The 26,219-nt window shown below is 41.9% G+C and overlaps 1 protein-coding gene across 4 annotated transcripts; it reads right to left on the bottom strand.

Moving 5' to 3' along the window:
• Nucleotides 1-2,889: 2,889 nt before the first annotated feature.
• Nucleotides 2,890-26,194, bottom strand: LOC112224247 (myoferlin). 4 transcript variants are annotated; one of them, XM_024387688.2, is made up of 53 exons: nucleotides 25,877-26,193; nucleotides 25,421-25,476; nucleotides 25,097-25,188; nucleotides 21,423-21,531; nucleotides 20,601-20,694; nucleotides 20,128-20,294; nucleotides 19,895-20,023; nucleotides 19,691-19,753; nucleotides 19,531-19,581; nucleotides 19,363-19,393; nucleotides 18,878-18,993; nucleotides 18,503-18,629; nucleotides 18,151-18,254; nucleotides 17,985-18,053; nucleotides 17,844-17,887; nucleotides 17,250-17,332; nucleotides 17,014-17,046; nucleotides 16,162-16,286; nucleotides 15,924-16,037; nucleotides 15,546-15,723; nucleotides 15,325-15,449; nucleotides 15,031-15,140; nucleotides 14,683-14,875; nucleotides 13,848-14,135; nucleotides 13,572-13,735; nucleotides 13,130-13,244; nucleotides 12,948-13,050; nucleotides 12,672-12,808; nucleotides 12,426-12,596; nucleotides 12,198-12,291; nucleotides 12,009-12,086; nucleotides 11,729-11,910; nucleotides 11,385-11,543; nucleotides 11,189-11,290; nucleotides 10,940-11,101; nucleotides 10,661-10,823; nucleotides 10,471-10,544; nucleotides 9,536-9,547; nucleotides 9,352-9,450; nucleotides 9,110-9,238; nucleotides 8,766-8,921; nucleotides 6,928-7,019; nucleotides 6,657-6,827; nucleotides 6,351-6,499; nucleotides 6,086-6,225; nucleotides 5,912-6,000; nucleotides 5,736-5,831; nucleotides 4,488-4,629; nucleotides 4,277-4,376; nucleotides 3,957-4,150; nucleotides 3,694-3,803; nucleotides 3,438-3,585; nucleotides 2,890-3,310 (listed from the first exon to the last, which is right to left on the bottom strand). In XM_024387688.2, exons 1-53 carry the CDS (start codon nucleotides 25,965-25,967, stop codon nucleotides 3,272-3,274), a joined length of 6,162 nt encoding a protein of 2,053 aa, XP_024243456.1. In that variant the 5' UTR covers nucleotides 25,968-26,193; the 3' UTR covers nucleotides 2,890-3,271. The 4 variants fall into 4 exon arrangements, with proteins under 4 accessions (XP_024243456.1, XP_024243457.1, XP_024243458.1 ...); XM_024387689.2 differs by lacking the exon at nucleotides 3,694-3,803 and having other exon boundaries at nucleotides 25,877-26,194; XM_024387690.2 differs by lacking the exon at nucleotides 17,014-17,046.
• Nucleotides 26,195-26,219: the final 25 nt, after the last annotated feature.

Raw genomic sequence — 26,219 nt, forward strand, 5'->3', positions numbered from 1 at the left:
GATGTCACAAAGTGCTGTACAGAAATCCAGCCTAAAACCCCAAACAGCAAGCAATGCAGGTGTAGAAGCACGGTGGCTAGTAAAAACTCCCTAGAAAGGCCGGAACCTAGGAAGAAACCTAGAGGAACCAGGCTATGAGGGGAGACCAGTCCTCTTCTGGCTGTGCCAGGTGGAGATTGTAACAGAACATGGCCAAAATGTTCAAATGTTCATAGATGACCAGCAGGGTCAAATAATAATAATCAAAGGAGAAATGTGCTTCGTTCTGTTCAGTGCAGTTGAGGAGAATGGATTCATTCACAATGTCCTTGTCCTCTCCAAGCTTTTCCAGGATTTCCTTCTACATCTGAGAGGAACAAACATATTCCCATGCTGTGCAACCTACAAGTTCGTGTTGCTATATACATCTCTGTTGAAAGTTGTTCATGTCAAGAAATGCTGTTTCTTTTATATCATTACAATAATGTCACTCTCAAATGAGAAATTCGAAAGTGGGAGGGGGCTGTTATTGTTGTATAATGTCTTAGTCTCAATTCTAACCTCCATGCCACAGGGAAAATGTTCCAGACTGCAATGCTGCTCGACATGCATCATCATCCTCTATCTTATTCAGGAGCCTAAATCAGACATGCCATAACTTTAGCATGAATGTAATTAAATAACAAATCCCATTCAACTGTTATTTAACTTGCGGTATGCTTATAAAATGGGTGTGGTATATCTGCGAGTGAACTGAACTGACCTCATCCTATGTTGACAAATGATTCTACATTATACAATCTAATTTTAAAAAAGGATCCAAGTGAAAGACAAGGTTGATGATAGTGGAAACTGTCTTTGTAGCACTGCCCTGGCTTGACCAGAGAGGGCTGCTTCCAATCAGAGTATGTGGGCGGAGCTGGAGCAGAGCCTGACCAAATTGACAGGTGGGTGGAGCGAGATTCCCAAAGGCTGGAGCATTGGCTTTCTCACTGGCTCCAATTTCGCTCCAGTAGCACTCACTTCACGAGCTCAGGGCATGCCTGCCCCAGCATGCATTTGTAGTCTACTCGTGTTCTGCTATAGCCCCTTGTTTTTAGCTAGTCATGGAGTTCGCTTTATATTTTCATTAAGTAACTGATAAAACACACATGTGCTAAATCAAGGTGACTTAACAAGATGAGGACCAATATCAAGAGAGGGAGTGCGGTGATGTAGAGTTCACAACTAAATAATCATTGTGGAATCCGAAAAGACGAGTATCCCAAAAGCATGATTGTGTACTTAACTACGTGCACATGCTAAAATAAACGAATGAGGTGGGTAGATAACTAAGTGGGTCATTGTAGCAAAGTATTTATAAACAAAAAATCTGAACTCTTAAACGTTCCTCAATTTTCGTTCTATTATCTATACAACAGGCCATAATTGATTTTGTCCCAATAGGTCTGGCATATTCCCATGTTCAAGGAGCTTTCTGTTTTGATTGGGTTATTTTGCCTATAAACATTTAGGCCTACCTATAGAAAAAAAATACAACTCATGCCGCCCGTACCAAAATCCACTACTGATTTGTATTCATCTCTAAATAAATCTCTTTACCAAAATGTGTCATCTCTATGTCTTATTCGACTAGTATTTTTTGAAAGTATAAGGATAATAATTCAGCCATAGTTGTTCTGACATGTGTATTGCTTGCCAACATTTTACTCCCTCTGTTTAATAAACCCACATACATTCATTATTCTCGGTTGCCTATCCTGACAAAGTTGGTTTTATAGAAAGTATTTGACTCTGTGTGCCACAGAAAGTATTTGACTCTAGCCACCAAATTAAGGAAATTAGAAGAGGGAGAATTCTGGCAGGGGGGAGATTTTCCGCACAACAGCTGTTCTCCAGGCACCATTGTGTGACCCTGAAGCCACAGACAGGCCAAAATGATTTAAGGCACTAATGTCATTTTTCTCTTAATTTATATTTAATTCTAAGTCAGTCACATCCTAGATGCGCAATTTATATACTATAATAATTTAATAAATGTTTAAATGCTGAGCACTTTATGCCCCTACCAGCCTATTGTGTCGCAATCGCAAATGCTTCAATGTATTACTTTGTAGGCTATAGCTTTGAGAGAATTGAAATATAACCTAAATAATTTGTTCTTAGGCTCCCTGTCTGGCTCCTGCCCTATTTATATGGTTTATATGCTTTAATATAACATGGAGCCTATTTGGAAATACCATCACCACTTACATTCACCTTTTGTTTATTCAAATACTTTTTCAAAGCCGTATGGATTGGTTTCAATACTTTTAAAAAACAAATTGGTAGGTCAAGGTAGTCAAATAGATGGGTGTTCGGTAAACTTTTATGAATGGCGCGAATTTGGAGCAGCAGTTTCTTCCCCCCTCCCACACACACACACACACTAAGACCTTCCCCCTCCCACACACACACACACTAAGACCAACTTGCTTGCAGTTCACCCGAAAATAATAAGGTAACAAATTGCTGCAAGGCACACCAATCATATTTCAGACAGATACTGTAGATCGAGAGCACAGCGACCTCTGCCACTGAAAGAGTGTATGGCCAAAGACATGACTTCTGTTGTATGGTTTTGGTGTAGTCGAAGATTATTTTTGCCCCATTCAGCTGTCGTTTCGTTTTAACCCTTGGATTACATTTTACTGATGGAAAACCAAGATCATATTACTAAAAACTTTCCAAAACATGCATTTCCTTTTAATTGACATTGGTCTCTCTAGCCACATTTTAGCAGTTGTATTTTAAACTTGGCTGGAGTTAAGGTTACACTTAACCTGCAGGCCTGTCCTTACCATTGACATGGGTTTTCACCTGAACTAAGAATATTAATATATATTTTTTAAACACAGCAAAGACCAACAATTCCATTTGCATACTGATTATCATTTATTATGACCTTTAAAAAACAAACATGTTAGTAAACATATTTTCAAACAATACAAAAGCAGATTTGAACATTCAGTGTGTACATAATCACAACAATATATGAATTGCAAAGCATAGAACATTGAAAAAAAAGTGAAGTGAAAAAGTGCATAACGTTTAAGGAATTCTGACTAACTTCTGAAAAGAGAACATATGGCAGAAGTTAGTTTGAACAATACCAATTGTGCATTCTGTGGACAAAGTTTTTTTTTTTATACATTTGAAATATTACACATACAGTTTTGAATACATAAAATAGTCAATGTTTTTGGTTGAAAATACATCGGAAATCTTTGGGTCTCTTGCTCCTCTGGAGTTCTCATTGAAACGGCTTCACAATTTTCATTGAAATATAGTTCTAGAACAAAGAAAAATAGCAATTAGGCAAACAATAACATCAAAAACGTAGGCTATCGGTTTATTTCCTTAATGGGAATTTTATTTAACACAATCTGACCCTCTATCCTCCTCCTGTTTGTTCTTACCGGTAAAGAGTATAACAGGATTCCGATGAAGAGCAGCACTAGGATCAGCAGGATCAGTCCAATGAACATACACTTGAATTTGCGACACAAAATAAACTTCATGGTCTTGCAGGGGTTCGTGAACCAGAAGAAGGACGTGTCTGGACGGCTGTTGAAAGAGGAAACAGAGTTTAATATGGTATGTACAGTTTGAGGTAAACATTTCTGATATGCCTATGAAAAGGGTGAATCTACACAGACCAGTGGAAGTCCTTACTTAGGGAAGTCAAGCTTTGGGTTCATGTTGGGTTCATCCCTGCCCTTCCCAGCAGGCTTCCCATCCACCTCATTCTCAGCCACAATTTCAAGAGTCATCTCGACCTTCCCCTACACATGTTAATTCAGATTTATTCCACACAATGTTTCATATATGCCTCTGATTCGCAATTTAGTAATCTACTGCAGACCCCCTAAAACCAGGTTGATTTATAGTCTTCGTTTTGCCATTGTTAAAATTGATGACCGCTAAGCTGTACTCACACCAAGGACTTCCTTCCCATCCTGTTCAATGACACAGGGCCACCAGCCTCTGACAGACTGCTGAGCGAACAGCGAGTTGGTCAGGTCTGATTTGTGTGGCTCTGCATCCAAAATCACCTCCATCATACCCAGACTGCACTTTTCTGGAGTCTTGGCAGGAGGGGTTAGGTTACACAGATCCAGCTCTACTGTGCCTATAAAATAAACAGAACAGCACAGAACTGTGTGTTAATAGCAGAATTGATCAGCTGAAGCAACATGAACATTTTTGGTTGAAAGAAAGTATTGTATGGTAATTCATAGCGCTAGAGGTGTCTCACCCAGGTAATCATCTAATGAGAACTTGTCATTATCCCAAATTTGAACAATCAACTTGGGGGGTATCCTGAACTCTGTTTTGTCTAGACTCCAGAAGTGTTCCTGTTTAAGATAATAAAAAAAAAAAGGCAAAATTGTTGCCAATGAAATGCATCTCAATTTTTATCTTTACTACACTATTACGTTTAATATTTTTGTCAAGCCTCAACACACCTTCTTGGAGACCAGACATAGCTGTTCAGCGGGCAGGTATTCAAAGCCAAAGATGAACCTCCAGTTGAAGTTGCCGTCTCCGTCCAGAGACCTGTAGTGGACGTCAGTCTTCTGCTTGTCCTCCTCCATACCTGGCATCCAACTGAAAAGACAAACTGACTGGTTAAATCATTTAGGTTGTAATGTGCCATTGTAGTAGTTAGACCCTAATATATTTTTAACAGATAATTGATCAACACTAGACTCTATCCTCCCGATTCCTGCTTACAAGCAAAAACAGGAAGTACCAGTGACGAGCTCAATACAGATGTGGTCTGATGAAGCGGATGCTAAACTACAGCACTGTTGTTTCGCTAGCATAGACTGGAATATGTTTTTCGGAATTCATCTGATAACGTTGACAAGTTTACCACAGTCACTGGCTTGATTAATAAGTGCAGCGACGATATCGTCACTACACTGACTGTACATATCCCAACCAGAAGCCTTGGGTTACAGGCAACAGCCACACTAAGCTAAAGGCTTGAGCTGCCGCTTTCAAGGGGTGGGACACCAATCCGGACGCTTATAAGAAATCCCGCTACAACCTTCGACGAGCCATCAAACAGGCAAAGCATCCATACAGGACTACGATCGAATCCTACTACTCCAGCTGATGCTGGTCGGATGTGGTAGGGCTTGCAGAATATCAGATTACAAAGGGAAATCCAGCCGCAAGCTGCCCAGTGACGCATGCCTACCAGACAAGCTAAATGCCTTCTATGCTTGCTGTTCCGGACGACTGATCAGTCTTCGTAGCCAATGTGAGTAAGACCTTTAAACAGCTTAACATTTACAAGGCTGCAGGGCCAGAAGGATTACCAGGATGCATACTCCGAGCATGCACTAACCAGCTGGCAAGTGTCTTCATTTTCAACGTCTCCCTGACCCAGTCTGTAATACCTACAGATTTCAAGCAGATCACCATAGTAAATAAATGACTACCGCCCTGTAGCACTCATCTGTAGCCATTAAATGCTTTGAATGGCTGGTCATGGCTCACAACACCATCATTCCAGAAACTCTGGATCCACAACAATTTTCACACTGCCCCAACAGATCCACAGATGTCGCAATCTCTACTGCACTCAACACTGCCCTCTCCCAGGTAGACAAAAGGAAAACCTATGTGAGAATGCTGTTCATTGACTACAGCGCTGCATTTTTGGTAAGCATTTCAATGTTAATCTACGTTTGATTGATTGATACCCTTTGACGTAGATATCGCTCATGTGCTCCCCAGTGATGCTGGTTTCATCTAGAATGACATCAGTGGTGTTCCAAACAACAGCTCGAAGGAAATACCTAAATGGAGACATGGAATTCATTAAAGACGTTTATAGACAAGATTACTTTGAAATACCAAATTGAGAAACAATTCTTACTTTTTGGCCTTGCGTGGTGCAATGTCAAAGGGTGGTCCGGGAAGGCCCATGCTTTTGGGGTAAACATCCACCCACATTTGAAGACGGCCCTATACAGTGAGTAAAAATACAGTTAGTCTCAGATACATGGAAGCAGTGGTAGACATTAAAGAGGAAGACAACATGGACAGTGACCTGAGAGAGTTGGGGCTGGAAGCTGCTGAACAGTGTCCTGGTCTCCACATGCTCCGGCACCAATCCTTGAGTTCTAAGCACATGCAGAGGGAGACGTTCGTTGGCAGGGCCCAAGTGCTGGTGGATCTCGTTGTTAGCCTCTAAATGTAGATGGTAAAAGTGGGTTACCTCAAGTCACAAAGGCTCTACTCAGGTCACACAAAATGAACGTTAAGAAAAACGGCATTTAAAATAAAATTAAAAAAATTTAAAAGTCATGAATTACCAAATTGAGCCAGGGTGTACTGTTCCCCATTGAATGACAGTGTGTTGCCATTGTCTTCTGTCATGGGTGGAGGGACACCTTTGAGGCGGGCCAGGTTCTGAAGGATCTGAGAGGGCTTCAGCTGGTCACGCCATTGGTTGATTCCAGAGCTGTTTCAGGGAGAACACAGCAAATAAGTTCTTAATTGACCTGCCTAGTCAAATAAAATCTAAGTAAAAGACTATCTGTAGCTATACAACAGAAGGCAAGGGGCATTTTGTAGTGAACTCTCACATTACGATTTACAGTAGGAAAAAGTCTCCTCACGTGCAGTATGTCTGAGGTAGGCCACAGTAGGAGCCGAAGCGCGACAAGAAACGGTTCTCCAGGTCAATCACCGTCTCGCCCACTTTCTCATCGCGACTCAGCAGATCATAGTCATACACAGAGATCTTCAGGTCTTTGTCTTCAGGCAAGAAACATGTCATCTCAAACATTCTGCAAAAAAAAAAAAGGTTTAGTATAAGTGTAATGTACAATATTAGCCATAAGACCTTGAGGGTAAGTAAATATCTAAATTAAAATGTGCGATTTTTACCTTCCAAACACAGGGTTGGTGGTATTTGGTAAGTAGTTATCTCGGTCCTCAATTGACTTTTTCCCCAGGGCAATCTTCATATAAGGATCACACTGTAAAGGAAAGGCAAATTGAGAAAACATGTTGCAACATTGAAGCGATTCAATGTATGTGTAAAATTGAAGAGGGCAGCAACACAGCAATGGACAATGCAAGAGCTTTGGATTCTAAGGTGATATCTTCATTTTGGGATAAACAGTTAGACATAAAAAAGGTTCACTACCTATAGTGCCTTCAGAAAGTATTCACACCCCTTTACTTTTTCCACATTTTTGTTGTGTTTCTGCCTGTATCATCTCTGGCCTACACAATACCCCATAACATCAAAGTGGTATAATGGTCGATAAATTTTTGCAAATGAATTTTAAAAAATGAAAAGCTACAATGTCTGGTCAGTAAGTGAACACCTTTATGGCAAGCCTACATAAATTCAGGAGTAAATATTTGCTTATTTAACAAGTTGCAGGGACTCACTCTGTGCAAGAAGTGTTGAACATGATTTTTGAATGACTACCTCATTTCTGTACCCCAACATGCAGATAAAGTGTAAGTTCCCTCAGTCGAGCAGTGAATTTCAAACACAGATTTAACCAAAGACCAGGAAGGTTTTCGCAAAGGGCACCTATTGGTAGAGAGGTAAAACTTTTTTTAAAGACACTTAATATCCCTTTGAGCATGGTGAAGTTATGAATTACATTTTGGATGATGTATCAATACACCCAGTCACTACAAAGATACAGGCATCCTTCCTAACTCAGTTGCCGAAGAGGCAAGAAACCACTCAGGGATTTCACAATGAGGCCAATGGTGACTAAACTGTGGCTGTGATAGGAGAAAACTGAGGATGGATCAAGAACATAGTTACTCCACAATACTAATCAAAACGAGTGAAAAGAAAGCCTGTAAAAATAAAATAGTCGGTTTTCAAAAAGTTAATTTCAAAAAGTGGCAAAGAAATAAACTTTGTCGAATACAAGCCATTATGTTTGGACCAAATCCAATACAACACAATGAGTACCACTCTTCATATTGTTAAGCATGTTGGTGGCTGCATCATGTTATGGGTATGCTGGTCATCAGCAAGGACTACAGAGTTTTGTTTATTTGAATAGCACTAAGCACATGCAAAATCCAAGAGGAAAACCTGGTTCAGTCTGCTTTCCACCAGGCACATACAACTTTCAGCAGGACAATAACCTAAAAACACAAGGCCAAATATACACAAGTTGCTTACCAAGAGAACATTGAATGTTCCCGAGTGGCCTAGTTACAGTTGACTCAAATCTGCTTGAAAATCTAAGGCAGAACTTGAAAATGGCTATCTAGCTATGGTCAACAACCAATTTGACAGAGCTTGAAGAATTGTGAAAATAAATGGGCAAATGTTGCACAATCCAGGTGGGCACATCTTAGAGACTTACCTAGAAAAGACTCACAGCTGTAGTCGCTGCCAAAGCTTACTAACATGCATTTACTCAGGGGTATGAATACTTATGCAAATGATATTTCTGCATTTAATACAGTCGCACACATTTCTAAAAACATGTTTTCACTTAGGGGGTAGTGTGAAGATGGGTGAGAATTATACTTTTAATCCATTTTGAAATCAGGCTGCAACAACAAAATGTGGAATAAGTCAAAATACCCCAATTCATGTTGTAAAGTTACAAATGAGATGAATATTGCTCACTCCATTCAATGTCAAACCAATATGGGTTTAGAACTTTAAAGCCAATCATCTCAGAATCACATTTTTTACAGATGTAATCTTATAACTCCAAGGTCACATCAGGACTCGCCTGGCCGTTGTTATCCTTGGGTTGCAGGTCGATGCCTCTGACCACATAAATCCTGACCAGGCACTCCTGAGGCCCGCTTTTAGGCAGCTCACGGAACTGGCGAGGAGGAAGAGCAACACCCGGGTCGTCTGATAGAGGGTACACCTTAAAAGAGCCCTGAAAAAACAAAATCAGCCATCACTGACAGGTAGCAATGCATCAACTCCACCACTAGAATGCAGCAATAGCCTGATTTATGACTGATGCATTCCATCCATTTGTATAACTGAGCCAATGTGGCATGTTATGCATGAGACATGTAAGTGTAGGTATTTTGTGACAACGGTGAGCAACTGCTGTTCCACCTTGAATTCTCCAACGACAGATGGATCGTCATCCCCATCTTCATTCTTGCCTCTTTTCAGTTTGAAGGTCCTGCAGAAATCAGTGAGTTGTTTGAACTCAGGAATCTCTTCCAGTTCGTTATCATACACCTGAAAACAGAGGATATAAAATTATATTTGAGTCTAAGGGGGGGGGGGGAACTATTCCAATTAATCAGTGCAGCTACTTCAGATGTATTCTGTGTGAGATGTCAAGGCTTCACCTTCAAAGTGTCATATCCCTTCTGAAGGTAAGGACGGCACTTCTCCTGATCTCCAATGGAAGCGTAGAATTTACTCCACCAATCAACTGTCTCCTTCTCCTAATGTGAAAAAGCGAAGTTTATCAAATTCAAGTCTGTACATCAGTGTGATAGAGAGCTGTGCGTAGAAGTTTTCATATCTTACCTTCTCTGCAAGCTTTAAGGAAGGAGAATGGGATGAAAGGAAAGATAAGTAAACAAGGTGTCAAGTCAATATCAGAGTCATTCGTATGCCAGCTAGTGAATCAGTGTCACATGAATGTTCAAATCATGTGAATGTGTCACATGCATGATCAATCTGGTAGATTCTATAAGATCGGCTGTAGCATGAAGGGAAGAAAAAAAAAGCTTATTTATTTGATTCATTGATCACCAAAAGTGATCCAATGGCACGATTGGACATTGTTTGAATGCACGAGCTATGATTGTCTAGAAGGTTGATCATTGATTACAATAGAAGTGGTATAATTTGCAGTTCTGTCATTTTAAATAATTGTAAATGCATACAATTATAAAACAATTTAAATATGATCAGCAATATCAGTTGGATTATAGGAATGAGTAGGCAAGATGTGAGAATGCAAAATCAAAAGAATAGTTTCAATAAGGGTTTCTTTTTTTGTTGCTCAGTTCTAAATACGGGACACAGATGTCCTGTTTTATTAGATTAAACGCAAACTTACTTTACATTTTTTTTTAAAACAAGTTCAAAGTTATTTCATTTTGTTAACTTCTTTGGATGAATCACATTTTGACTCTGCTCATACTCCTTCCGCAGCAGTCATTTAAATTTCTCTATATAAACATGGATCACCGTTGAGATTTTAGAAAGGCAACCTCAACCCTGCAGTGTCATTGTCCAGCCTATAGAGTTAAACTATAGATGACCATACATACAAGATGAAATAGGTGGCGGCCATTTTGTTGACTGCTGCTGATATACTCTACACAAACTGCAAGTCAAAGCATCGACGTGAAATTCGGACACTTATTAGATAGAATAAATCTTACAAGCTCTGAGTGTAATGTCCAACAAAATATGGTGAATGAGGGATTTCCCCTTCAAATGCCAGAGTATACCTGAGTTTCAAGCAGAGGCCTCCCGTCTTCCATGTCAATTCTGATGTCCCGAGGAGAAGAAGCCATCAGAGCCACTAAAAAAGTCGAGACAATTTCTTATGTACATCTCATATGTTGGAAAACCATTTCAATCTCAACATAGGGTGGTAGAATGCACGTGTAGTAAGTGTACGATAGAGACAACAGTTACCTTTGGATGACATGGATGACTTCTGGATGATGTAAGGGTCGCAGCGAAACTCCTCCAGAGTGTCTATGGTACACTGTCCAACCACTGGCTTCCTGCCAAATGGCCTGTGGTCAATCACCTTCAGCACGATGGGAGGGGTGTACATCTCCTCTTTGGGAAGGAGCTGAGGATAAAGACAACTTTGACATCGATCCCCTGAGTGAGGAATGAGAGGATGCCTACACTGGCATCATTTTACCAAAAAAAAAGTGCCTGAGATCCAAAGCAAGCAGCTCTTACCACTTTGAGGAAGAGGACAGATCCAGGAAAGTTGGGGCTCTTCTTCATGTTCTTGATGACAGCAGACTGAACCACCTCTCCTCCACACTCCACCACCAGGCTAGGGGAGGACACTGTGGCCAACTGGTAAGTCTTCATGTTGCGCAAGCCCCAGGCCAGAATCTGGAACACACACAGCATATATAGTGGGAAACTGCAGGTAAACTTGACATTTGTGGTAATGTTATGACTGAAGTATTGTCATTTTACCTCAATGGCCATGAGTTGCACCACAGGCCGTATCCCCTGAGGCACCATGTACAGATTCTCTGCCCTCTTGGGAGGAACCAGAGGGAGGTCCATCCCAATCCCCTGGAGACAAGAGTACAAACAATACACATAACCTTCTTCCTATAAGCCTACCCCACTAACCAATTGTGCTCCACATCCTACTCTGGTACTACACCTTATCCGTCAGGATGAGCTCAGCAGCCACAAGCACCTCCCCAGCCCGCCTGCCCTTGTGTGTGATGGGGGACCACAGCAGTTGAGGGGTCTGGTCCATGCCTGGGTTCAGTTTCACCAGGGGGACACACATGCTCCGACCCAGCAGCTCATGTTTCCCCTGGGGCAGAGTGTAACAATACAAAAATTCTCTTATTTTTCCATTTCATGACATAAGCCCATTTTCTGGACATATTCACTGAATTTCATATTCAGTCTGAACCAACTACAGCCAGGATGAAAATCAGTCAATTAGGGGACTGTGTTGATAACCTGAGTAACTGACGGGACTCTGATCACACTCACCACTTGGTCATTGTCATAGAACTCCAGCACCACATCGGGGGGATAGTGGGCGATGTTCTGGGGGTCCCCATAGATCTCCATGTTATGGAAGATCAGAGTCTGGTCCCACGTGGGGTTCAGAGTAGCCTTCATGGTCTCGGTGGTTTGACTCATGTGCAGGAAAGACACATGTGCATATGGATCTAGGAGGAGATCGAACACATTGAGTGTCATTTTCATAATATCTCACGTGTCAACTGCCACCAAATCAAGAGGATTTTTGACAGGGAGATGTGCAGACCCGAGAAGCTGTCTTTGTCCATGGCAACAAGGTTCCTGGCCTGGTAAATGTAGATGCGGAGGTGGTAGACGTGTGACCCTGCAAGAAGAAGAAAGAAAAAAAACACCCAAGGTTAAGGCCAGTATCAGACAGAGAAATTCATGCCAATATATATATATATATATATATATATATAACTAAAGCACTCACTGTCAAATGAACAGGAAACAGTTGGAGTATTGGCACCAAAGGGCTTGGACGCATCAACCTTCTCATCTTTTCTCTTCTCATCTGTATCAACCCCCTGCAAAGACAAATCAAGAATCCCTCAGAATTAATCACTCAACAGGGATGGACAACTGCTGGACAAGTGTCGTCATGCCAGGGAGAAGAGAAAACCAACAGAAGCTGCAGGCCGCGAGGACCAGAGTTTCTCACCAGTGCCCCCTCCAGTTTGAAAATGGCGGATGCCCCTAGGCGGTCGGCGGGGGCCATCTTCCTCCTCCAGCGTCGGCGTCGGATTGTGTCGGTGGAACGCACCTTCCTGTGGAACTTCCAGCCAATCAGAGAGGAGAACTCCCAGCCCTCTGGGTCTCCTTGGTCTCGCTTCTGAAAAGGCAGGGGAATATATTAGACACCCACAACATTTAATTACAGTTTCCTATTGGCACAGTGCGCACGGACCTCAGCGGTTGTACCAGCAGCGGATCTCTTCCTGGGCCTGACCACTCTCCTCCTTCTGTGGACGTGGTACATCTTCTCTGCTGGCACCCATGACTTGGGCTTTTCATCTGGAGGGATAGTGATTCCATACTCCCAACCTGCATTCAAATAAAACCTTAGTATTTTCAAGCATTGTGTATGAATTTCTACAGGTCATTTCTACAGGAGTAGACATTACAAATTCCAATTTCAAGTCAAGTCCTCCACTGCAAGGTCAAGCAGTGTGTGAAAGCAGACCTTTCTCATCCACAGCCCTGTTGTCATCCACAGCCCACTCATCCTCCCAGCTCCAGCCTGCAGGACACTCCATCTCCCCTGGGTTCTGAGTTTTCTCCCCATTCTGCAAACACAATGAACAACACCTCAGTTACCTGAACACCGTTGTGCGTTTTTGTCTGTGTTGTTGTGTGTTCCCTAACCACGTCAGCGTAGGGCTCAGCAGCAGGCTTCCACTCTCCGCCAGGGAAGCGAGTCTCATTCTGGAAGACTTCATCTATGAATTCAGTGTGTCCCGCATCTGCCTCTGTCAACAGACTTGTACAGACAAAGATATTATTACACAGACTTAAAACCTGCTCAAAGAGACCTGGTACAACAATCCTCCTCACTAATGGGTGGTTGATGGAATGAGAAAAATGAAAACAACCAAAGAACTGGCAGCTGGATCATGTTCATTAGGCACCAAAGGGAAGAAAATAACAAGAAACAGGGAGGGCCTACCTAGACTTATCCAATATGAAAAACATATATATATTTTCTGTTTCAAAATGGCGTGCCCTGTCTGCTTTCATTTGATTGTGATAAAGGAGCGCAGATTAAATATTTTTCTACCACTGTATAAAACATAAACATGCGTCTTACCCCTTCTCTGGGTCGATGAACCATTCTCCCTCCCACTCCCAGCCTCGCGGGGGCATGAAGTACTCCTGTTTCAGCTTCAGTTTGCCAGTCACATCAGAGTACTTGTGGCGTAAACCCAGACCCGTAGTTCCCCACTTTCCCAGCATGTAGGCCTGATTCTCATACTGCCAAGGGGGGGGGGGGGAACAAACACTTGATATACATTGTACAACACTCTCCTCCATTTCTATTAAGTTCAACACTCTCAAAAAGGGAGTCGTTTTCATAGAACCATACCAATTCAGCAAACACACTGAACGTCCCCTCAGAGAAAGTGTTGAACTTCTTCTCGTGTGCAGACAGGCCAAGCCACACGTTGACTCGGATCTGGACTGGAACCTTGAGCCCCTTGTTTTTATCCATAGGGTACTGCATGAGGATAGTCCTGGTCCTGCCGCAGAACTGTCCACAGGCCTGTTCGCTGTAGGTGGAGTAGAGGAGCTGGTGGGCTGGGATACGGCTGTAAGCCACTCTCGTCTCCCCCCTCAGCATCCAGATGATCACGTCAGGCATGCTGTTCTGGGGCTGGAGAGGGACACATGTAAACACACAATGTCAATTACATCCCCGGTTAATACAGCCCTACCACTACCTTCAAGGGTAATTTAGAGGGAATTTTACATGGAAACATGCAGTAAAAGTCAAACATTTGGACACCTACTGATTCAAAGGGTTTTTTCTTTAAAAAAAATTTTTTTACAAGTTTCTAAATTATAGACAACAAAACTATGAAATAACACATATGGAATCATATAGTAACCAAAAAACAGATAGTCTGTGAAAAGAGTGCACCTACTTTGTAGAATATAAAATATAAACAAATCAAGCTAACACTTTTTTGGTTACTACATGATTCCATAGTTTGCCTTCACTACTATTCTACAATGTAGAAAATAGTACAAATAAAGAAAAACCCTTGAATGAGTAGGTGTCCAAACATTTGGCTGGTACTGTACTTAAAATGTGAAGAGCCTATAGCCCCAATTTTCAGCCATTATAAAAATCGGTGATTATTGATAGCATTTTACCAAAGTATATCATGCCCAGACAAACAGCTTGACCTCTGACCTACCTCATCAGCAAGCTGCTTCAGTTTGTCTAGCCAGCCCTCGATGTCCACCAGGGTGTTCTTGATGTCGGCGAGCTCGTCTCTCATACGGTCGGCCCCCTCCATGATGGTCTGCAGGGCGTTGTCCCGCAGCTTCTTGATCTGGATGTCCAGGGCAGTCAGGTTGGATTGGCCCTCCAGGTCTGGAACTTTGAAACTGGTATGATGGGGATTGGGTTAGATACAAAATACTGGGTTAATAGTCATCTTTGCCGTGTTTGAGCTAGATCAGCAAGGAGTTATTCTTTGAAAACCCAACAGATTATCCCAATGTTTACTAACTAAACCCATTAAAAACAAGGAAGCATTTACCGGTCAAGATCGTCGATCAGCTGATTCACCAGCCTCAGCCATATCTCTGCCAGACGGTTGTCAGAAGCTTTAGCCAAGATGGCCGTCTTCATTGCAGTGATGTTAGATTGCTGAAAGGAGCAATAGACAAATGTTACATTGCATTCATACATTCTATGAATAATATTAGAATACCATTTACATTTTAGTCATTTAGCAGACGCTCCTATCCAGAGCGACTTACAGTAGTGTGCATACATTTTCATACTATGAATAAAATCTGCCATGGCAAAAAACAATAACACATTATCTTACCAGGCGTTCAGATATGTACAGAATGATGTTGACTGCATCCAAACGGTGACTGATGTCCTCCCAGAATGATGTGATGACAACCACTGGCTTTATGTCAGCCCAGGGCAGGTAATAGTAGTGGTTACCTGTTTAAAATAAACAAAATTAGTCCAATTCACATACTCTTGTAGAGGTACCAATTACCAGATGAGTTTCATTTGTAAGGTGGCTTGGTCCTTTACCATCAAACACAGCACAGCTGTACTGGGTAGTGGAGGACAGTGGTTTACAGGTGGTGTCCAGTTTGTTGCCATAGTTGCCGATGCTGACTTCAAACTGGATTGGTTCGCCAGGCTCCTGGAGCATGCTGGCACTGTGGAACACGGCACACAGACAGTACTTCCTCCTACGCTGGTATTTCTGATCAGAAAATAAAAGCGTGTTTGGTTTAGATTTTTAAAAACATGAATTGACTTACATTTCAAATAACTTTATTATTCAAAGATTTAGCATGTATTTTGTTTTTCTTTGGCCATAAACACCAAAACAGGACATACCTATAGGAGAAAAGGGTAAGGTAAAAATTGATTAAGAACCAATGGGAGGACAGGTTACAGTACCTGGGCCACCAAGATGTCATCACTAGGGATCGCATCCACAGTCTTGTCAGGTTTGCCTTCCAGTTTAGTCGAGAGCTCAACCAGGATTCGTCCTCGATAGGCCACCCCTTCACCCTGTCAAAAAAGAAAAAAAAGTATAGATAATTTCAATGTCAACATTAGTTTATACAGTCCATATGTAGAGATCGGTCAACATCTCAAAGCTTAGAAATGTATTCAATTCCCTTGCAGGACCTACCTTGCCATAGTTCAGCTCTTCATAAGGGTCAGGAAGCCCAGTAAACTCTCTGGGACTCCCATACAGGTTGACATAGCAAGGCCCAAAGGCTGGCAGAAAACCCACCTCAGACTCCCCAGTCTTCCCTGTGGAGGAAATAGCTTTTTTAATTTTTTTTTTTACTAATGTCTAAATAATGAGCTGCACACAAAGCTGTGGAGTTAGTTCTGTGTGTCAGAAGCTGATGTCTTGGATGGAGAACGGTTAACACAGCAGTAGCAAATCTAGAGCATCTGCTCTGTTCCCCCCCCTCTTTAGAGTGTTAGGTTACACAAAGAATCTCAGCCTCACACAGCAACTTAGAAATGCAACACATGAGCTTTCTCTCCATCTTTGGCAAACAAAAGGAGCACAGGCAACTCTGACAGCACAAACAAAGCATGCAAATGATATTAAAGTCACAAAATTCCATAACTGAATATGAAGGGTTAGACAGGAAGCAACATTGTTTTCTGTAACCTTTTGAGTACCAAGGACAGACAACTTTGAAATGACATGTGATCACTACACTCAAATATCATGCCATCGTACTCAAAGGGCTACAGCAATGAATTGACCGGGCACAACTCTTAGCAGTCACACATTCACAAAGTAACTGCAGTGCAGTAATCATTGTCTGGAGTCAAATTCAATCCATTCTAAAATTCTTTGAAATGTCGTGCTGAGCTATAATCTGAGGAATTGACTAATGTGATGTATACAGTACTGCAAACTGCAGTATCCTTGACATGACGTGTTTGTGGTCCCGGGCCAAATAAGATTTTTGCACTGGATGGTACTTTAATAATTCATCACATCTATTGGATCCCTCACGTGATTGAGAGAACCCATATCCCGCATGTTCGTCTAGACAAAGAGAAAAAAAGCAATGTTTTGTACATTAGACAATTACAATAGAATATAGAGATGAATAGAGTAGACCTGTTCATTTAACAACCAAAGTGAATGGACATAATGTAAATTAGACAACTACAATGGCATAGAAATCATATACTTGAGCTATAGATGGTGAAGGAGAAATAGTGGGGCGTAGTGGAATCGAACCATACCTTCAATTTCACCACCAGAGGACGCTATCTTGCCCAAGTTCAAGTAGGTGGTGCCAATTGAGTCATTCCGAGTCAAGCGATCCCTGCATAAGAAGTGCAATATCACAACATGACATTATCCACCGTCAACTTTACTGTCATCACATTTAGAGGACACACGGTTAGAAGACACAGTTTTCCTAACCTTTGATTTGCCCTGATTTTCCACCATTCCCACTAGCAACAGACTAAGGCTAGAGTGGTGTTTCCCTGCCAACAGAATCCCAGCCTGAACAGGGAGTGGCGGTTGACTGACTCATACTATAGTACGGCCAAGTTCCTCCCAGGCCAAATAACTGACTGACCACACTCTGGAGACGCCATTACACAGCATACAGGCAGGGAGCAGAGAGCACAAGGGAGGCACTCTAAGAGGGCTGACTATACACTACTTCCTGGCCCCATTTGTGCAGAAACTCGGGACCTTAGAAAGTATGCATCTGAATACGGTTCTAAAACAGTGAGGTAGGTCGGAACAAAACTGACAAGAGGGCAAATTAAGTGCGTTAAAAATGGATACTTTAGTGTTCAGTAGAGAAGATACTTTTGACTTACCAATCAAATATGGTCAGTTTGATTTGTTCACACATGGAAGGGAACTGCAGAAAGATTTTGTGAAATCATTGTTTTGAATCACAATTTACCAAAGCAGAAATTCAGTGCACATTTTTTTTTTTTTTTTTTTTTTTTTTTTACCTTGACCTGAAGATTCAGCATTTGGTTCCATTCTGGGTTGGCATTCTTCTCAATGACTTGGGTGCACAGCTACAACAAACAGTCACATATCAACTTCACTCCACAACCATTTCCATAATAAACTAATCCTCCCCATGATGAGTTGTGTAGAGAGGAATGAGAGTACCTTTTTGCCAGCGAAGCGGGCCTCTACAAAAGGGTCTACTAGATTCTTCTTGTTCCCATCCCCTCCAAACATATCCTTCACTGACTGGGCAAAGGCATCATCCACTATGAAAAAAAAAACCATACTGGTTAAGTTTGTTTTGAGAGGAAAGTAAATACACCACATCAATCCAAATCTCACAGTTTGAGAGATACACTTTTCTAAATGAATAGCTAGCACAGATGCACACCCCATCTTTAGCGTAGAGAGCAAGCACTTAGAAGTCAGTGCTGAAGAACCTTAAAGCATAACAAATCAACCACAACAGCAGCAGGACGTGATCGCTACGACATTAGATATAGGAGTGGTGTACTCTGGGGAATGTCCTCGGCCCGGAACACTTTGAGAGACAGGGTGACCCATCGCAGAGTGACCCCCGCTGGCATCAGCAGGTTACTCTCTATGTCATCCTGGTCATCGCTAACGTCCCTCTTCTCTACCTGCGGAAGTCAAACACACACTGGTGTCACACTCTGCTATGGTAGGGACATACATTATTTTCATGTAAATCTGACGGGGGGCGTATGGGGGTCTTCCTGGGGCCTGTACATTCATACATTTTTTATTTATTTTTAAATTGCAGCGCCAGCCACGATTTAGCAGTAGCGGTGCGCTGATGTTAAATGCATATAGGGGAAACAGAGGAACTGTGGGAGGTAAACCCAAACTAAAGGTTGTATTACTGTACCGGTGGTTCGTCTCCAGTCCCAACTATGAACATGCTGACTTTGAGGTATCCCCTGGCCCCCGAGCTGTAGTCATCAGGGTCATTCAGAAGGAGCCACTTCCTCATCACGGAGTGATCTGTGAGACAGGCAGGCACAACATTTACCTCCATAGACGGGTTGTCTGACAACAGCACATAAATGATGCACGTATCGATGGGTTTTTATGATTCTGAACATTCAGACAGCTAGCAACAATGACAAGCTTATGCCATGTGGAGAATCATAGATGGCTCATCAGCTAGTTGTATCTTGTTATTGAGACCATGTCTTGTTTAGAGGTGTTTTGACTGACTATACTAATATGGCTCAAGTTTGCTAGCTAGACAACTGTAACAATGAATGAAATATATATATATATATATATACACACACTTGCACAATGAGCACTTATGTTTCCAATAAACATTGAGACTGCAAATAGAGAGAGTCACCTCCATAAACATACCTGGTCCATCATAAATAAAGCCAATAGCAACCTGTGGGAAGCAAAAGATGGGAAATACCTCAGACTGATAAAATACATGAATCGAGTAATGGATTATAAAGTTGGGACTCCTTTGTGTCCTTAGTCCTTGAATGTTTTAATAAGATGTGGAGGGGAAAGGAGGAGTACCTTGAAGTCCCCCATGAGACTGTCAGCTCTCAGAGAGAAGGAGTCGTACACCTACAGAAGGAGAGCACTTAATTCAAGCGAGAATGAAATGCTATACAACTCATAGGAACTGAATGTTCACCAGTTAGTGCCAAAATGACCAACATTGAGTTCAACTTACCCGAAAGCTGATAGATTGATCGAATAGGTCTAATGGTAACATGTTGACGTTGTAAAAGAACATCTGTAAAGAGAAAGGAATCGGCGTTGTTTAATGAGAAAAGCAAAGCCACATAAACCTTCAGGACAAGTGTACTGCAGTCATTTCTCAATTTGCTAAGCACACATGGACTTGGTCAAGTTTAATCAATATGGCTGCCTTTACCTCATCAAAGAAGGGATTGTTTCCCCTCCTTATCCTTGTTCTGTGAGTCTGTCCACAAACATTCACCTTAACAACAGGTTTGATGTTATTCCCAGGGAGCTGTCGCCCCTCTATGATCCTGACACGGATCTGAGGGTAAGAGATGAGAATGAGAAAAAGGGAGTGAAAACAAATGTTACGCAGCATGACAGTTGTGTTTAGATCGATGTTAGAACCGCTGTGGGAGAATTCACCTGAAAGTCCTGGGGTTTATTGGCCAGGGGACGGTTCCATTTCCTGGTACTCCTGACCAGTCTTTGGTTAGGGTTCCCAGGCTGACCATTGGAGGAGACTCCCCCTGCATAGCCACTCTGTCCTACATCAATAAAGTCCTCATCCCTCTCTTCACCGCCACCTTCCACTGCAGACACATCAACCCGTCAGATTAAAGTATATTCAACAGCACAAAGATTTTTTGCTGAAGTAACAGCTAATACAAGGATCAAATAAACTCATAGGCCTTTCATAATCCTGCCACTTGACAGGAAAACAAAGCAAAAATACTAATAGCTCCATGATGTTTCTTTCTAATTTGGATGATTAAGACAAACATACCAGACAGCTCTTTTTTGCAATCAAAGTATTCATCCACAGAGCCGAGCAAACAAAAGTCCTCCATGATCCCAAAGACAAATGCTACCGTGGCACTACAGACCACATGACGTACCAGAATCACCAGCTGTGGCTCCTTCCTGTGGGTCATTTGGCTTTGGAGCGGCATTGGCTGGAGGGTCATAGCGAATCAAAAGGCTTACCGTGGCCTGGGAGGGGAATAATTGGTGGAATCAATCAATCAATTATCCCATTAAAACATGCTGGTATCAAAATTCAGATTGGAAAATTGCACCAGATTGTTATGCTCATGTGGTTAAGATAACAACGGTTGAATTAAAAATGGTATAATAGGGATTGAAAGGATTGCAGGGAAAACAGGTGTTTCAATTTGAGCTGATTGCATGATTGTTTTCCCCATATCCTTGGTAGCTGGTGAGTGGCTGCACTCCCCATTATTAACTAGTGAGGGGATTGCATTAATCTGGCCCATCGCTTGGGTAGGCGTAGTTTGCACTGGGTGGAAAGTGATTGCGTTTGTTTTGGAACCGGGGTGCCTCCGGAGCATAAGCTGGCTGCCCTGTTCTGGCCACCGGTGAAGTCTGCTCAAAACAAAAGTGACATAGGTTAAGCACGTAGAGTAATGAGTAGGATTCTGCGTTCACACGCAAAAGTGATTGCTTTGATTTTTTTTAAATGCTTTATCTGCCTTCCCAATTGAAACTAATTAAAGCAAATAATTTCATGAAACAGAGATGTTGTATGTTTCTGAACGATGGATCATGCTGCCTTGTTGACAACATAACCGAGCGGCGCAGATTGCTGTTCGATTTGAGCAGGGTACGCCTCCCTCACCAGCTATGCCCGGTCACATGACCGGCCATAGACCGGTGTACCCAGGACCAGTTTAATCGAATCCCCTCAGTGAAAAACATACCCCAATAGCCTGCCCCTTTTCATTGACAAGAGCCACATCATGAGATGGAGAGGATTTGACTTGACCAGTTGCAAGGTCTTTCAGTGAGATTTTTGCAGAGCCTAGAAACCTACAAAACAAGGGCAAACGTCAGATTCGGCTAGCTGTAAAAACAAATACAGCTTTCATACTATACAAAGGTGAGGGTTGAAATTACTTTTGATAATTAATATCAGGTGCCTGTAAGAAATGAAAATACTGCAGCAATATCCTTATCAGTAGAGCACCGTCATCTTCTTCGATGATGGCATTTGACATCCAATATTGATGGTGCATTACCACCACCAGCTGGACGAGGTAGTCAACAAGAAAATAAAAATCCATTGCGGCAAAGGGGGGAAAATGACATCATACCAAATAGACACATCAACAAACAAAACCCATCCCACTTATTCAATCACAGTCCATTCCAAAATACATCCCTACACAGGCTGAGGGGCCTGTGAGGGGCGAAACATTCACAGACAGGAATTTCTCGCAAGGCCTCGGCTGTGAAACAAAGACCCAAGAAACGTTCAGCTGCATTCACAATGATTTCAATTTTCTCTTAATTTTTCTCCACTTGCAATGTACAGTTTATGACCATTGCAATAAATTATACAAAGTCCACCTTTTAAACATTGTTGGAATCGGCTAAACTTTGAATTTTGAGATAATAAATGATAGAGACAAAGCCTTGATTAGAAAGAGTCTGTATCTAGCCAGAAGGCTTTGGAATGTGTTTGATGGAAAGGAAGAGAGCGATGTGTTGATATAAGGAAGACAGATGGACATCTGTGGATTAGGTGAAGGAGGGGTTGAAGTCAAAAGGTGAGGGGTGAGGTCAGTTCCCCTTAAGGGAGTAATCAGGGTTAGTATTTGGTTACCTTCTTTCTCTTGGGCATAAACTAAGGATTGGAGAGAAGGGAGTGTCTTAAGTAGGATGTATATAAACTGTGACGTGAGAAATATTTTGTGGTTTGATTACAGCTGTACAGAACCTTTGGGAATAATTCAACTTGGTTAAAGCTTCTCTAGTGTGCGTGGGTTATTTACTCTGAAAAATAAGAACATAACATGTAACATTTCACAATCCCTCGCTTGATGAGAACCCTTAACTGGTCGTGGTGCCTCTACTACTATTGTTTTCTTCCCCGCCACTCGTTCCTTCCACTCTTCTCACCTCCTCCAGATAGGAGACACGCTGAACACACCTTGCTCTTGCCACCACGGTCTCCTTCACCCTAACAGGGCACTCCAGGATTTCGGGCGCATGTTCGCCTCCACAATTGCAGCATTTCACTTCATCTGGCATACGATACTCTTCCCTTCCGCACACACGTGATACACGAAATGTTTTGCATTCATGACACTTAAGGGGCTTGTGCACAAAAGCTCTTGCAGGGTATCTCATGAATCCTAACCGTATATGAGATGGGAGAGACTCTTCATCAAAGAACAGTAGTATGGCTAAAGTCCATTCATTTTCTCCATCCACCATATACAGGCCAGTCGATGTGCATCAACCACTCCATCGATGTCTTCAGTTATGTCGTCGACCTTCACTTCTTGCGCCACCCCAGAAATAACTCCCTTGACATTCCACGCCTATATCTTTTTGAGGCTTAAAACATGCTTCTTCTTCTCTGCAGATACACACACGCAAAAAAAAATAGAAATAAGACAACTTCTCGTGACACTTTCCTCCAACACGTTCCAGATTTTCCATCGTGATGTTAATCGGATTGCCCAGGTAGCATAGAGCCAACACCCTCACGCCGACTAAAAACTAATCTAGGGGTTTCCTAGTTTCCACCACAACTTTCCTTCTCTTGATTTGAGTTCTTCTTCTTCACCACTGTAACCCACTCATTTTTCAATCTCTGTGCTATTATCTTCACCCGACTCACTAGCAGTTTCAAACAAAACCTCAGTTCACGCCATCGTCTCCGACCGTACATTGCTTGCTAGCTTTCGCTGTGGTCTGTGGGAATGAGTGGGCACTCGTGTGCTAATTGATGACACCATGATCAAATACTATGATATGACTTGCTGCCCCACATCACCTACTGTATGTATGAACAAATTGTTACAACCCTTTCAAGGATTTGAACTTGTACCCTCCAATCATGATTGATGTCTTTACAGACAGGATACGATTAAACATCCTGGTGGCTATTGTTAATAATGTCATTGATCTTTTTACACTTTGCAATGTATCTTTACTGGTCACTCTGCTTATGGGGAATAGTACATTTCCTATGCAGTGTTCAGACTGATCTCTTCTACATCTGGGAGGCTGAAACTTGAATTCTCTGGAGGTTGATACTCTTCTGGAATGCAGGATAATAAACCTGTGGATGTTTTTTGGGGGGAGGGGTCATTTGAGGAATTCCTGCCCAAATCTAATAAGTCCAGAATCACAAGCTTAACATTTCTCTCCCAAGTTTCTAGGGTTACCAAGTATCATAACAGACCCTGGAAAACTGTGTGAGAGAGGAGTCCCTATACTCTCCCACATCGTCAGTGTGTGTCAGATTAGGCTAACTCAATGGAAAGCTTTACTCACATCACATGGCCTGCACTGATGCACGCATAGAACTGACAAAACTGGAGCATCAGACATCCGATTTCAAATGTGCTGAACTGCAGAATAATTTTGCTAATCTACATTACATACACAGGATTCACAGACATGATCATTTTACTGAATTAATCTCACTAAAACATTAACATTCTGTAAAGTATGTGTTGTCTTCATACCACACAAACTTTCATGATTTTAATTGGCAAACCGCAGAAAATCTTTCTGTGGTTACATCTCCAGATCGTTACCATATGTATTTTCCTCTGTGAATGGAAAATACTAGACAGACACCACAACATTTTAACTTTGGTCTATACTTAGAGGCCTGGACCCTCCCAACTTTTTCATCCTACATGAATACAATCTTTCCCTGTCAGCAAGTGCCATCCAGCTCATCCCAACAGAACAAACAGGGATTCATTCATTGTTGCCTAAGATGGATCACCTCTCCCACTCACTGCAAGGACGTCTGAGCATGGCAAGTAGGGTGTGGGCGCTACATGTTGAGCCAACAATGAGGTCTCCTGAAACAGTGGCTATGCTAACTTACTTTTCCATTAACATTATCCCTAGAATGCATTGTAGTACTCTCAGTAGATATTTGAGAATTGAATCGTATGCCATGCTACAAGCCCTGACCTGTTTTTGTCATTATGTAGCTCTGGTCGAACCATTTCAAGACTGCAGTTGACACTTTCCTTTTGGGGGTTAATTTGCAGGAGGTTGGTCTAATCTAGAGTATACCTTCATTAAAATTGAACCGATTAAGAGATCTTGTAGTAGTCGTAGAAGTCCTACCACCTCCTGTAATCACATTGCAGACTAGGCAGCTCTTTGCAACTTCATTTAGAGGACGGCTCTGCTCTGTTTTAATGAGGTGGAGCAAACTGGGTTTCTCTCTCTCCTAACACTCCCCTATTACTGCAGGGGTGTATTCATTACACCTGTTGCAAAACATTTCTTAAATGGAGGCAAATGGAACGGTGAGGGACCTACCTGAATTTGTCCAATAGAAACTATTGTTTTAGTTGTAAAAAGGAACATTGAGGTGCATGTGTGGGCCACTTACTTATCTTTCCCAATAGTTTCATAGTCTTTCACAATCACATCAATGTAAGATGAGGAATCAAGCGCAGAGCCCTTCAAATCAAACTGAAGGACCTGAAATCAAACATGACATGTATTAATTATCAAATCAGGGGCACTGCCAAGGTGTTTGAGATACACACAAATCATATTATTAAGCCTATTAGAGAGCAGGCAATGACAATATTATACAGAAGCCTACAATAGTACACTATCAGCATTGCAGCTATTTTGAGCATATCTAGTCTTGCTTTGGCAATACAACTTTCCCAAGGACAAATACTCTGTTTGAACAGAAAGTACTTACTTCATTCCAAACTGGGTTTACTTCACTGTCAATTGATTTGGTTTTCTTCTTCTCATCTGAAAGTAACATTTGTTTTTTCCCCCACTTATTTCAGTCACATTTTACAGTTGCTAAGAAAGTATCCCATTCTTAGCAACTTGTACAAAGTAAAAGAATGCCAATGCAGTCAATAGAACTCAGGTAATATTGAATTGATACATTCATCAGTTGAGGTCCAATGAAAAGTTATTGCCTACTTCAAAGGACCACATCCTGATTTAACCAATCAATAGGTTACACCATCATTCTTCATCTCACAACCTTTGTTCTTTCTCAATGAATGCAACAAAAGAAAACGTTATGACAGTTCTATGTGTAAGGTGATGGGAGTAGCCCAATAAAGCAGACCATCAGATTTGTGGATCAAAATACAGAAATATAATCTCTGGGACATAAAAAGTAAGAGCACTTCCTTACCTTTAAAAATAATAGATGCTACGGGATCCGGTGTACTTCCAAGTTTATTTTTAGGCAAACCTTTAGCAGATTCTACCACAACCCGCAACATTATGATCCTCACTAATAGGATTCAGTATTGTTCTGGAATTACTTTAAAAAACCGAATAGCGCGCAGCATCATCACCACCGCCACCCCATCACTAAAGCTAACAGCACCTATTTGAACCCGTGTTAAATTTAGGAAAATATCAAGGGTGGGTCAGAGAGGAATAGTCTAATCGAGAGGTTTCACTCTCGCCAAAATTGAGCCCAATGCGTTTCTAAACTTGTTGCCTGCCTTCCCGCCTTTGAGGCAACGACT

This window comes from Oncorhynchus tshawytscha, linkage group LG25 (assembly GCF_018296145.1).
Source record: "Oncorhynchus tshawytscha isolate Ot180627B linkage group LG25, Otsh_v2.0, whole genome shotgun sequence".
NCBI classification, from domain to species: Eukaryota; Metazoa; Chordata; class Actinopteri; order Salmoniformes; family Salmonidae; genus Oncorhynchus; species Oncorhynchus tshawytscha.

Bases quoted from the DNA above. Each gene is read 5' to 3' on its own strand.
- LOC112224247 (XM_024387688.2), bottom strand. From the start codon at position 25,967: ATGTTGCGGGTTGTGGTAGAATCTGCTAAAGGTTTGCCTAAAAATAAA. The intron at 14,136-14,682 runs GTAGGTCAGAGG...GTCCCTCTCCAG, and splicing joins TGAAGCAGCTTGCTGATGAG to CCCCAGAACAGCATGCCTGA. The intron at 11,291-11,384 runs GTGTAGTACCAG...TCTTGTCTCCAG, and splicing joins AGCTCATCCTGACGGATAAG to GGGATTGGGATGGACCTCCC.